This window comes from Colias philodice, chromosome 29 (genome assembly GCF_061535455.1).
Source record: "Colias philodice isolate Cphi_HAF_F1 chromosome 29, ilColPhil1 Martin Lab GWU primary, whole genome shotgun sequence".
NCBI lineage: Eukaryota > Metazoa > Arthropoda > Insecta > Lepidoptera > Pieridae > Colias > Colias philodice.
This window is the reverse complement of record NC_143114.1, coordinates 2,831,726-2,845,089: the sequence shown is the minus strand read 5'-3', so window position 1 is coordinate 2,845,089 and position 13,364 is coordinate 2,831,726. Positions and strand designations below refer to the sequence as shown.

Below are 13,364 nucleotides of genomic sequence, written 5' to 3'. Positions count from 1 at the left end.
TACCTCCTGATAACTTTATCGCATTTTTTGAATTGCTCGAGCAAAAGTTTCGCGAATATTTCGATCTTGAAATAAATATTGTCAATATTGGTAACGAAATACTTAAACGTATTGAAGATTGTAAATTTGATATGCCATGTGAGTGTTTCCCGTTACATCATTTGAAAAAACTCGAAATGTTCGATTCAGAATTTACCACACTATTCAAAGAAACAACAAATTATTAAAAAACAAAAATTATAAAAAGAAAATTATTAGAGTAGTTAATTTGTAAAATATTCTATTATACAGAATAATAAAACTATTTAACTTTGTTTAATTTGTCTTAACCTATTGTGACAACCCTACCAAAATAGGTAACAATTTTGCACGGTGTCGAGTCTCTGTTCTGATTTTCTACTCATGCGATAGTATAAAGTTGCTTTCTCTGTCCCTATGTCCCGTTGTATGCTTTTATATCTTTAAAACTACACGCAACGGATTTTGATGCGGTTTTTTTAATAGAGTAATTCAAGAGGAAGGTATATAATATTTTATTAGGTTTCAGACAAAGCGGGCGAAGCCGCGGACGGTAGGTTAGTTTATTATAAATTATAATTATTGAATAAATTCCGCATGTTGACACAGTTTGATATAAAAATAAAAGATCTAAAATACGCGAATCTAAAAAAGAATATTATAAAAATAATTTAGGTCATTACACCGCAGTAGAAATAAAAACAAATCTTTGTAAGAACGCGTTCTTAACGTAATAATGGTGACCTCAATGTGTGCGATTGTGTGTGCGATGCTTTAGCATTTTATTTTAATCGACTTTAAAAAAGGAGGTTTTAATTTTTTATTTTAGCTACTTTTCATCAACTCGGTATTCGTTCGGAGGGAGTACTTTACGAATTTTATTACATTTTAATAATTACATAATTTTATCCGACTTCAACAAAAGGGGAGGTTCGACTCAACTGTATAATAATTATTTTTTGCCTTAATTACTGACTGCGAACCGATTTTGATAATTATTTTTTTGTTGAAGGCTGCGGTGCCTGCCATATGGTCATGGACCTGTGGAAATTTGGTTTATTTCCGACAATAAACTGACATTTTTTTTTAACAAAATATTTTAAATAATATTGGGCCAATCTTTGGATTTTACAACGATGCTTCTTACAATTTGCCAGATTTTAGAATTATTTTACCATACATAAGGAATCATCGCGAAAACCACGGGATAGCTACGAATATCGTCAAATTCTTTACCAAAATAAACGATGACATCACTATCTCGATATACCTACACTTTAAAAACCGCGTAAACATCATGTTTGGCAAACGGCAGTTTTGTGACGTCACGATGACGCGTGTCATAGCGCGTACGAGTGAATTCAAATTGATGGTATTTCCAATACGATTAAATGTCGTAAGATTCACTGACTGTCGTGCAATTATCTATACTAATATTATAAAGCTGAAGAGTTTGTTTGTTTGAACGCGCTAATATCAGGCACTACTGGTCCAATTTGAAAAATTCTTACGGTGTTAGATAGCCCATTCATCGAGAAAGGGAATGTAATCCCGATCCCGCGAGATCTCGTGTAATTTTTCGGGATCAATCCCGACGCATCATAATATGACGAGATCCCGTTCGAGACTGACGGGATTGGGTGGCAGTGGTCAGCGACGCAACACACAACCACTCGGGGCGCACCGCGCAAGCGTGAAGCGGCGCGCTGACTGACGGCCAAAGAATACAGTTTATACATACTATATAAAAAAGAGCTGACGGCCGGCCGCTAGAAAACTATTCCGACTATTTCCGAATATTAGCGACAGGTGACGAGTGGGACCTTAGAGTGGGACAGATAATATAGAACTGTGTCGAGTACTGTCGAGTAAGTGAGAAAGAAGTATATGCGCGCGCAGAGGCAGTCATTTGTGTGTTTAGTGTTTACGTTCGTCATTGTTTTTGGTTGTGCAGCTGTAGTGATTATTTATTCTTAATTACGCATTTTTTATTGTTTATGTGAGTTAAATAAACAAAACTATTGGATTCTTATAAGTGTTCGTTTGTTAATACCTTAAAATGTGGACAAATAATCCAGAAGAAGCGTACGTGGAGTGCAGTAGCCGTTTACCGGTATGGAGATATTTTAAGAAAGCAGTTAATAATTTGACTGCTCAATGCAACTTGTGTAAAGCTGTTCTCAAAACCTCATACAGGTCTACAAAAGGTTTACACGTCCATATGATGTCAATCCATAAAATTGACACTAAATTGAATGCGACAGCCGGAAGAACAACAAGTACACTTGGTAAGCTGACTGTGTGTAAGACTGAGCGTGTAACCTATGAATTTCAGTCATCTGAATTAAATTTTTTTTTTTTAATTAGACGGGATCCCGAAAATTCCGGGATCCCGCGGGATTGATATTTGCAATTTCAAGTCGGGATTGCATTTCCTACTAGCGTGGCTATATCTTCTTCTTTATATATAAAAATGAATCGCAAAATGTGTTGGTAAGCGCATAACTCGAGAACGGCTGAACCGATTTCGATAATTCTTTTTTTATTATATTCCTTGAAGTACGAGGATGGTTTTTATGTAGAGAAAACGTAAGTACCACGGGCGAAGCCGGGGCGGACCGCTAGTATACATATATAATCACGCTAAGACCAACAGGAGCGGAGCAATGCGGGTGAAACCGCGGAGCGCAGCTAGTTGTGAGTTGTGACTAAAACTCCTGAATATATGTTAGCGTTGATCAGCTGACTCTTTTTTAATATATTTATATATTTAACGATTCCAATGCGCTTGACGAAATCTAATTGACTAAATAACTATTTCAAGTTTGTCTAACGAAATAATTTCCACAGATTCCGAGCACAAAAATGCGGCGTCCGACCAATCCGACTCGGAACAGTCTACCACGCTCGACCCAGACAACGAGCTGTGGGGCTTCTTCGACAAGGAGCCCCAGAACAGGGCGAAGTGCACCATGTGTGGTGTGGTGTTGAGACGGGAAACCGATACACTTTACAAGCATTTAAAAGAGACTCACTCGAGGATATCCGAGGTATGGTAACTGTAGTCACTGTTTGTACTAGGCTTGGTCCTTATTTATGTATTTTAAAAGGCTTAGGTACTTACTAGGTACATAAAGTTTCAACAGTGTCCGCGAAAGATCATCACGACGCCACTACAAAAGTACCCAAACCCCAAAAATGGAATTGTTAAAATAATTCAAATTAACTTAAAATATAATATTATAAAGAGGAAAGGTTTGTATGTATGTATGTATGTATGGTTTTCACGCATAAACTACTGGACCGATTTTGATGAAATTTGCCACAGATAATCTTTAGACCCTGAGAAAGAACATAGGCTACTTTTTATTGCGAAATATGTACCACGGGCGAAGCCGGGGCGGACCGCTAGTTTAAAATATACATAGATTAGTACTTACGTAAATATCACGTATATATTTAAGTATCAATGCACCGCTTAAACAATGTTATTAGTTTTTTGGTTTTGGCACGTCAACAACTTAAATAATACCAAGTTTCCATGTCCTTGATAATTTATAGTGAGATTCTAATGTACGAACATTAGAATAGTATTGATAACAGAAGTAATAACACCTATTGTTTTTCCCCTTTTTAATTCAAAATCCTACCCATAGGTTGCCTGGTAGAAATCGCTCAGTAGCGATAAGGCCGCCTTTTTGGCTTTATATTATATTGTCTTTTTCTTTTGTTATATTGTCTGTTTTTATTTGGTGCTAAATAAAGTGTATTTATTTAATAACCTTTTTCAGAGATTTTCTTAATAATTGTATCTAGTTGAGTCCTTCAAAATTCAAATTTTAATCCGAAGCTCAAGAAAAATATTGTTCATATTTTTTCATTTCCACACCCTTACAGAACCTAGAATTTAGAGACAACGACGAGAACTACACAGAAGTCATATATCTGGAAGATCCAGTTTCTTTAGATAACGCAGAGTCCAAAAAAACTAAATTTGACAACGTGAAAATTGAGGCTCCATCATCGCCAAAGCCAAAACGTCCTAAGCGCCGACACAGCTACAAGGAACCGTTACGAGTCAGTAACAGTCAGAATATACCAACGGAGTTTTTGAAAAAGGACAAAATCAGTCCACACGATGAGGAAATTGAAAATTTTGGCAAATACATTACTGGTTTACTAAAAGCAGTACCGAAAGGTACGTGTACGCAACTGCAAATGGATATCGTTAATTTGATAATGACGGCCAAGTTGAAGAGTATGGAGCCAACACCGACGATCACTATAAACGGTACTATTGAAGTACAGAGTGATAAAACAACAGAAGAAGCTGCACCTATGGATGATGATGTGAGTATAAAGAGATTTCTGTCTAGTAAAAAATCATTTTCCTTTTTCTAACCTTTCCCTGTACCATCCTTCATATTTAATCCTCAATGTATATATGTATAACACTTTTCATACTAAATACTTTTACGTTTGAATTTTTTCTTACCATCATCTTGGTCATTTACTTTGGGAGGTGATTTGATCCCCAGTCGACGTTATAAAAAGTTTCAGTTTGGTCACTTAAAATCAGTTTAACATGAGTTGAAATTTATGAACATAAAAGCCATATTTTAGACACTTATAGATAGAATTAACACTTATAGTTGAAGATTTTGTTTATTCGTTTACTTGGCCGCGCTAATCTCAGGAACTAATTGTCCGATTTGTAAAAAATATTTCAGTGTTAGATGCCCATTTATCGAGTAAAGCTATGGGCTATATAACGCTAAGATCAATTAGAGCGGGTAAAACCACGGGGTACAGCTAGTGTTTAGTAAAAGAAAAAGAGTTACTAATGCTTAATTTTCTTTCCAGACGCGGGAGAACGAGGCAGCAGAAACAAATCTTGAAGCTTCCACGACAGAACGAAAACTCGAGTCCAAAAAACCTCCAGATAAAACTAGTTTACTCAAGAAGAGAAAGAGTTTTACCTACACCGAAGACATAAGCACTAAATCGACGGATCATGAAGAAGTTGAAAATTTCGGAAAGTACATAACCTGTATACTTAAAAGTGTGTCTAACAGAGACGTTGGGACCAAACTGCAGATGGATATTGTTAGTCTAATAATGTCTGCGAGGTTAAAAATGGATAAAAGTTCAGTGTTAACTATTAGTGGGACTATAGAAATGAATAAAAATACGGATGCAGTGGGGACTGATGCGTGATGCGATATTAAATGATTTGAGATATTTTGTTGTTTTATTTCTAGCTATTATTGTTACATAGTACCCTATTAAGTTTTGATTTCCGAAAACACCAGGCTTTAAAAAATATAAATTAAACAAAATACATATATTGGAGTCAGAAATTAGTAAAATTAATCGTTCATGTTATGTATGTATGTTCATTACATACCTTTTGGATCGAATTGATGATGAAATGGTAGATGAGAATAATGAGATTTCTAATCGAAAAGTCTAAACTCTAAACTCTAAACTATAAACAAACTAGTGATTTTTCTGTTAATGATCAAATATCTAAACTACTAATAAAAAGCTGAAGGGTTTGTTTGGTTGTACACGATAATCTCAGGAACTACGGGTCCGGTTTGAAATTCAGTGTTAGATTATTATTTATCGAGGAAGGTATCATCACGCTAGACAAATAGCGGAGCAATGCGGGTAAAACCGCGGGGCACAGCTAGTATAAAATAAAATGATCACCATATTAGCGCTTGTCTACTACAGCTGGTCTATCAACTTTGACCATAAAAATAGGGTTAGTAGAACATAAAAATTATTATCTAACCAGCATAGTGATAAGAAAGCTGCAAAACGAGGTCACAAGTCGATATGAATAAGCTATATTGGTATAGAATACATTAGTATTCTCTAAATGTGTTGGTACCTCGCTTTGATTTAACAATTTTTGTGACAAGGTTAGTCTTCTTATGAATTGAAAAGTAATGTCGCGTCTTGACTTCTTGATTCTTCTTGAAGGACCAAAAAATTGTCTTTGTACTAACGATTTTTTTTTTCAAGAATTTCATACTACTTTTATTTGACTTTGTGAAAAATAAATATAATTAGCCCATGATACAGATTTGGTTGTTTTATTTAGGTCTTTATTAAAAAAATGTCTTAATTATATTAAATTTATACAAATGAAGTAACTAATGAAAATGTAAGTTTGTTTTTTTTTCTAACTAACTAACAGCAAATTCGAATCTTTTCCATTAATTGCAATATTAATTATTTATGTTCTTAGTTATTGTCTTGAAAAAACATATAATTTTTTCTATTTCCATCTTCATTTTTTGTCACCGATTTGAACTTACTACCATTGCCCTAAAGTGAAGTCGCGTGTCCCTAGTGGGGTAAGGGGCAGATGCATTATGCATACATTTTTTTCACTAATCGATTTGCTCTAGGGACAAGTAGGTGATCTGTCTTCTGTGTTCTGCCAGACCGAGACATTTTTTCTTCGTCTGCACCAGGAATCCAACCCAGGACCCCTCGGTTCAACGGTCACCACCATTGCTCCACATCATCAAATATCAAGTCAAATATCACAAATCAAATGTAAAACAAATTCATGACATTGAGGCCATTACCGTTCTTGCGTCACGCTATTTATAAATTCCGATAGCCTTAATAAATTTAAGGTTATTGTAATATTGCAAATGTCTTATTTACTACTAGATTTATTAATCCTAGAATAAAAAAACATCTATTTCACACTAATACACATAAGTACTTAGGAGGGAACTTGGAGGGAACAAAAATGTTGAATGTTAAAATTAAAATAAATAAATAATAAATATTATAGGACATTATTACACAAATCGACCTAGTCCCACAGTAAGCTCAATTAAGGCTTGTGTTGTGGGTACTAGGCGACGATAAATATAATATTTAATTTAATAAATACATATATAGATAATAACACCCAGACCCAAGAACAAATAATTGAGTTCATCACACAAATATTTGCCCTGACCGGGGATCGAACCCGGGACCGTCGGCTCAGTAGGCAGTTACTTTACCACTGCGCCAACCGCGTCGTCAATTATTTACTTGTTTGGTTTTAAATCACTAATGAATGTAGTATTTACAATAGCCTGCATTCATTAGTGGTTTTTGTAGCTCAGTGATTTCCAAAGTGGTCCAGGTGGACCCCCAGGGGTCCGTGAGAGTCGAGAGACCCCACGGGAGTCTACTATTGATTAGAAATCATTCTTTAAAATGAGGACTAATTCTTATAAAAATTTTATTTAAAAAAGAACTTTTTGTTTTTATAATTTAACTCAAAAGCTACTCGGCCGATTTCTTATCGTACCGAGTAATAATTCATCCCGGGTTTATCCAAGCATATGTAGCAACTTCTGTTATAATAAATACGTAATAATTACGTAGTTACTATTTACTTATCTGTGGTAATCTTAGTGGTAATACGTTATTTGGTAATCTATCATTAAGCCTAATGAGGTATGACTCAAATGAAATCCAAATTAGTTTTATTTTCATACCGATGCTGCAAGTAGGTCATTAGCCTTCTTTACCGTCATGTTAAAATAATCATTATTCATGATCTAGTCAACCGAAATATCTAGACCTAGAAGCTAATGGATGGATGTATAGATTACTAACTTTCTGCCCGCGGCTTTGCCCGCGTTTTCTAAGAAAAACCCGCACGGTTCCCGTTCAACTGGGATTTCCGGGATAAAACCTATCCTAAGTGTTTATCCAAGTTACCCTCTATATGTGTGCTAAACTAAACATAGTAATAGATTCAGTAGTATTTTCGTGAAAGAGTAACAAACATACACACCTACACATTACACATATAATATCCATCCTCACAAACTTTCGCATTTATAATACCTATTAAGTAGTAGATACGATAGTAGGGATAATAATATTTTATAGCCTGTTGGTGTCATTGTCTAATTTATAAGATCTTTAAAATGTATAAAATCCGAAATTCATTGTTGGAACTTGTTTCACAATTTCAACATAATTTTCTTACATTAAATGCACGTAAAAGGAAAAAATATATTATCTTCTTCTTATATATAAAAATGAATCGCAAAATGTGTTGGTAAGCGCATAACTCGAGAACGGCTGAACCGATTTCGATAATTCTTTTTTTATTATATTCCTTGAAGTACGAGGATGGTTCTTATGTGGAGAAAACGTAAATATATACCTCGGGCGAAGCCGGGGTGGACCGCTAGTATCCTATAAATTTACGACGTCACGGAAACAAGGAAGTAAACTGTAAAACCAAGAAATATACCATTACTGACAGTGCCAGTGACCAGCTTGAGCAGTCAAATTAATCATCAAGTAATTAACTGACCATTGTAGTAGGTACTAACATTTTAGTAGGTAGGTATATGTATATCAATAGTAGTTTATAACATAAATAATTTCAAATTTCAATAGAAATCATCAATTAAACTAACTTTTCTATCTACGTTAAGCTACGTTAAATATTTAGAGAAAATGATGACTAAACGTAAAGTTTCAATGTCAAATATCAAAAACCAGTTACAAAAAGGAAAAATTATGAATAACTAGTGCTAGTGTACAGATAAAACTGTTTATTATTACAACAAACATGATAAAAAATAAGGTCAGTTAGTCCACGTTAGTATAACCTAAAAATATTGTTTTTAATTACTTAACGAACTGTTTATTTGATAAAATTGTTCTAGCACTATCCATCTAAAATTAGTAATTTAAGATTGGTTATCTCAACATAACCTTACTTTTTGTACATATTTTAAAATTTAATGTGAATAATATTTGCGTAATGAAATATAGTATCATTTACGTGTTCGTTATTAGTAATATTACACGTTTGTTTGCAAAATTCTAGTTATTATTAATATTACGAGACTAAAATCACGTCGCACCTGACCACGTGACTAGCAGCGTCATTTGTTGACAAGTTCCTTGTTTTAATGATATTATATCGGCACCAACTACATAATTAACCATTTCGTATAGTTTATGTTTTATTTTAGTTCTGTTAATATAAAAGGGACAAGTGCCAAAGAAACCTTTTTAACCGACTTCCAAAAAAACGAGGAGGTTATCAATTCGGCCGGTATAATTTTTTTTTTTTTTTTTGGATGTATGTACACCGATTACTCCTAGGTTTCTTAACCGATTTACGTAATTCTTTTTTTGTTCGATGCGGGATGGTGTCGAATTGGTCCCATAAAAATTTTATTCGGATAAACCCAGTAGTTTTTATTTTATGAGAATTTTTGTCTGTACTCGATGACTTCATTGAAATGTAGCAAGTAACTTTGATTCACTTCCCGGTAACCGATTGAGCTGAAATTTTGTATACTTATGTAAATTGGATAGCGATGAAACATTATCATAGACATAGAGCTGATTTGATGATGGAATCGGAAGGTGGCCTTAGGAACTCAGTAATATATTGACTCAATTATATCGAGATTGGGCTCGTTTGATTCGTGTTGATAAATACACTAAAAAGTATTAAATAAAAATAACTGCGTTAAAAACAACCGACTTCATAAACAGAAAAGTAAAAAATAAAAAAGATTTGATATTATTAATTACTACATATTATTTAGATGTGCTATTTACTAAAAAGGTTTGATGTCGGTGCATAGCACATCTAAATAATATGTAGTAATTAATAATATCAAATCTTTTTTATTTTTTACTTTTCTGTTTATGAAGTCGGTTGTTTTTAACGCAGTTATTTTTATGTTTTGTTTTATAATCCGAGAAAATACATGTATGTACCTACCTACTTTTTATAAGTGCAATGTGTCAATAATTACCTAATAATGTGTTTTTTTTCTAATTCTCATGACTTTGAACGTCGTTTCAATCTAGAAGCAGTAAAAAACTGCCAAGTAACTATATAAGAGTAGGTATCTAAACTTAATAGAATTAAATCGAATGGCTGTCTAAAAAATAATATAACCTACAGTCCTTGTTGATTTTGGACTTACAAGTTACACATGCATTTTTAACAGCAGAAAGTATTTTATAGCTACCTATAATTGTGCTGGTAGTGAAGTCCCGTTTCCCCAAGTGGGGTATGGGGTAGATGCATTATGCATACATCTGTTTTACTGATCGATATTCTTTTAGTGACAAGTGGGTGATCAACCTTCTATGGCCTGCCAAACTAAGACATTTTTTTTTTAATTTCGTCTCTACCGGGAATCGAACCTAAACCCTTCTATCGATCTACGCTCATGCGTTCCTCATGTACCTAGTAGGCGGTCTATTGTGCACATAAGCTACATCACTGCCAACTGCCAGTGCCAAGTATCATTTCTCAAGTTTCTGTTTTTGTCACATTCAAGAATAAAAAAATAAGAAAAATTAGTATAAGTTTTCGAAATAAATACCTACAAGAATGTTTAAAAATCATATTGAAAAGATGTAAACAACTGTGTATTTATAAAATGTACATTGTACAATGTCAAATATGTACCTACATATTTGTCGTTTGGTCATGGTTATTTTTACAATCTTATTCCAGTTACGTTCGCAGTACCTACATAGCATTATGTATACTTTTATATTTTAAATTTTTTAATTTTCGCCGAACTGCTCGGAATTCTAATGTTAAAAAAAAGTACCAGATTGCAAATTGCAAGTACTTAATAAATAGGCAGCCAATGCAAAATGTTCGTTATTTTTAGCTAGTAGCATGCTATGTAGGTAACCTAATACAATTGAAGAATACAAAACTGAATATATGTAACTATGTGCTTATAGATTGAAGATGAAACCAAAAGTTTTAAATACTGATAATTATAAATTGCAAAACCGACTGCAAAAATTGGTACTGCCTTCAAATTGTGCCAAATATATAAACATAATATAGTCTGCCGAACATAACCTAATTCTTAAAAAATGTACATACTTGTGTTAAAAATAGCATTAAATACAATTAGAACTACAATATATTTACTTGTCTATAGTTATAGGTTAGAAACCTAAGTCAGAAACGGATAACCTAAGCGGATAACCTATTGTGAATTTTGATAAGCAAAATTGCAGTGTTTATTTATGTTAGTAGATAGCATTTATTGATATGAATGGATAAAATATCCAAATTAAATTATGTAGTTAAGTAATTTTTAAAAAAATCATAAAAAGTGAAGTCCCATGTCCCCTAGTGGAGTAAGGGACAGATGCATTATACATCTGTTTCAATGATCGATTTTTTAGGGACAAGTAGGTGATCAGCCTTCTGTGTCCTGCCAGAGCGAGATATTTTTTTTTCATCGTCCCCACCGGGAATCGAACCCAAGACCACTCGGTGCTACGCTAACGCCTGAACCACTGAACCAAGGAACTGCTTCCTTGGTTCAGTGGTTCACGCGTCAGTTAAAAATCATACAATAAATAAAATTATCGTTGTGAAGCGGGAAATAATCAAATCTATACTAATATTATAAAGCTGAAGAGTTTGTTTGTTTGAACGCGCTAATCTCGGGAACTACTGGTCCGGTTTGAAAAATTCTTCCGGTGTTAGATAGCCCATTTATCGATTAAGGCAATTTTCACGCTACGACTAACAGGAGTGGAGCCACGGGGGTGAAACCGCGCGGAGCAGCTAGTAAATGTATAAATGGTATTATCTTAGTAAGTTGCATAGCTGTTATATAGGCATGGATATAGGTGTGGATGTTTGAAATTTGAATGAATATTTATTTGTGAAGTTTTATGCAACCATGTGTGTGCTCAACGTTTGTAGAGATTGTTTTATCAGCTTTTTTGGAGTTCAAATGATAAATTATTTTTATTTAGACAGATATAAATTACCTATTTGTAAAGCATTGCATCTGTTTTCTACAAACAAATTTTGTACAAGTTTAGGTGTAATTTTATCACTGTTTACAATAAAAATTACCAACCTATATGAACTTTCCTGTACTGAGTAGAATTTGTATGACATACTTTATTTTATGTAAGAATTTAAAAATGTACTGCAACTAAGTGTAGTACAATTTATTTTTAAAGCATAGGTAACTTTCTATTCGTATTTTGTATATTGTGATATTTGAATAAACTGTTTTTTAAATGAAAATGTGTTTTGTTTTTCAATGAATTACACCCTAAGTAGCCTAAATAATTAAATAGGTAATAGATTGAAATTTTTATGTGTGGAAGTTCATGAATGGTGACATAATATGAGTAATTTTGTAATGTACCTACAGTATTCATTTGGTTCAGTTGTGTACCGAATTGCCTTGAAATCTATTTAGCCAAAGCAAAATAATTTTATTATGAACAAGATTTATTTAGTGAAATTGCATAGTTTAATGTCGTGTATAGTCAAATTTTCATTAACTTCATACATTTCCTTTCCCATCAGATTGCCTGGTAGAGATTGCTGTTTAGCAATAAGGCCGCCTCACGTACAAACGATGCCTTTCTTTTTGTATTAATGTAATTTTTGTCGTGATTTAGTTTATGCAATAAAGTGTTATAAATAAATAAATTGCATCGTTATTAATGTTGTGTGTAAATATGTAGACATTATATTAATACTACCGCGTTTTCAAAGAAAAACCCGTTCCCATAGGATTTCCGGGATAAAACCTATCCTATGTCCTTTCTCGGGTATCAAAATATCTCTATACCAAATTTCATGCAAATTGGTTCAGTAGTTAAGGCGTGATTGAGTAACAGACAGACAGACAGAGTTACTTTCGCATTTATAATATTATAGTATAGTATGGATAATGGAAGTATGGATTGATCTATTGCTAGTGTAAGCTACTATTATTGTGCTATTGATGTGGCAATGTTCATTCAAATTAGTCAAGACGTTTGTTTTGTGTTAACTTTCATATGAATTGTAAGGACAAGAAATAAACTGCATAAGTGTTGTGGAAATATGTATGTACTAACCAAAGTATACTGAATAAGTGTGTTTTTTCGTAATATTTTTATGTTACTGTTTTTGTATATTTGTGAATAAAAATCATTTAATAATTATTGTGTGAAAAAGTCATTTCGAAATATAATTGATGTTAAGTATTTATGTATGGAAGAGAAATATTGCTGCATTTTAAAAAGTATAGATGTGCAAGTTAAACTATCTTCTCAAGTTTAGTTTATTATGTTGTTTGTGTGAGTACTACTCATTATGAGCATGATGTACCTTACCATTTCACATACTTACTTTCACCATCTTTAAGCTGAAAGAAAAAATCCCACTAGGGGTAAGTTGTAAGTTGTTACGTTGTCATGGAAACGAAGAAGTATTTGGCGGGTTCCAAGGAACCCTGGGGAAGGAGACAGGATCTCAAAGGTATAGGACACATAAATCTAAGTTT

The 13,364-nt window shown here is 33.4% G+C and overlaps 1 protein-coding gene across 7 annotated transcripts in view; it reads left to right on the top strand.

Annotated features, from left to right (window-relative positions):
- LOC149475814 (uncharacterized) overlaps window positions 1-5,259 on the top strand; it is a 34,790-nt gene extending 29,531 nt beyond the window's left edge. For 6 of the 7 annotated variants that reach the window (XM_089712870.1, XM_089712875.1, XM_089712874.1 and 3 more), the window contains 3 exons: window positions 2,869-3,068; window positions 3,916-4,368; window positions 4,882-5,259. In XM_089712870.1, coding sequence (XP_089568996.1) covers window positions 2,869-3,068; window positions 3,916-4,368; window positions 4,882-5,235 — 1,007 coding nt within the window. In that variant the 3' untranslated portion in view covers window positions 5,236-5,259. Of the gene's footprint in view, window positions 1-591; window positions 2,307-2,868; window positions 3,069-3,915; window positions 4,369-4,881 lie in introns of those variants that run through there. The other variant, XM_089712871.1, reaches the window with a different exon arrangement.
- The last annotated feature ends 8,105 nt before the right edge of the window (window positions 5,260-13,364 follow it).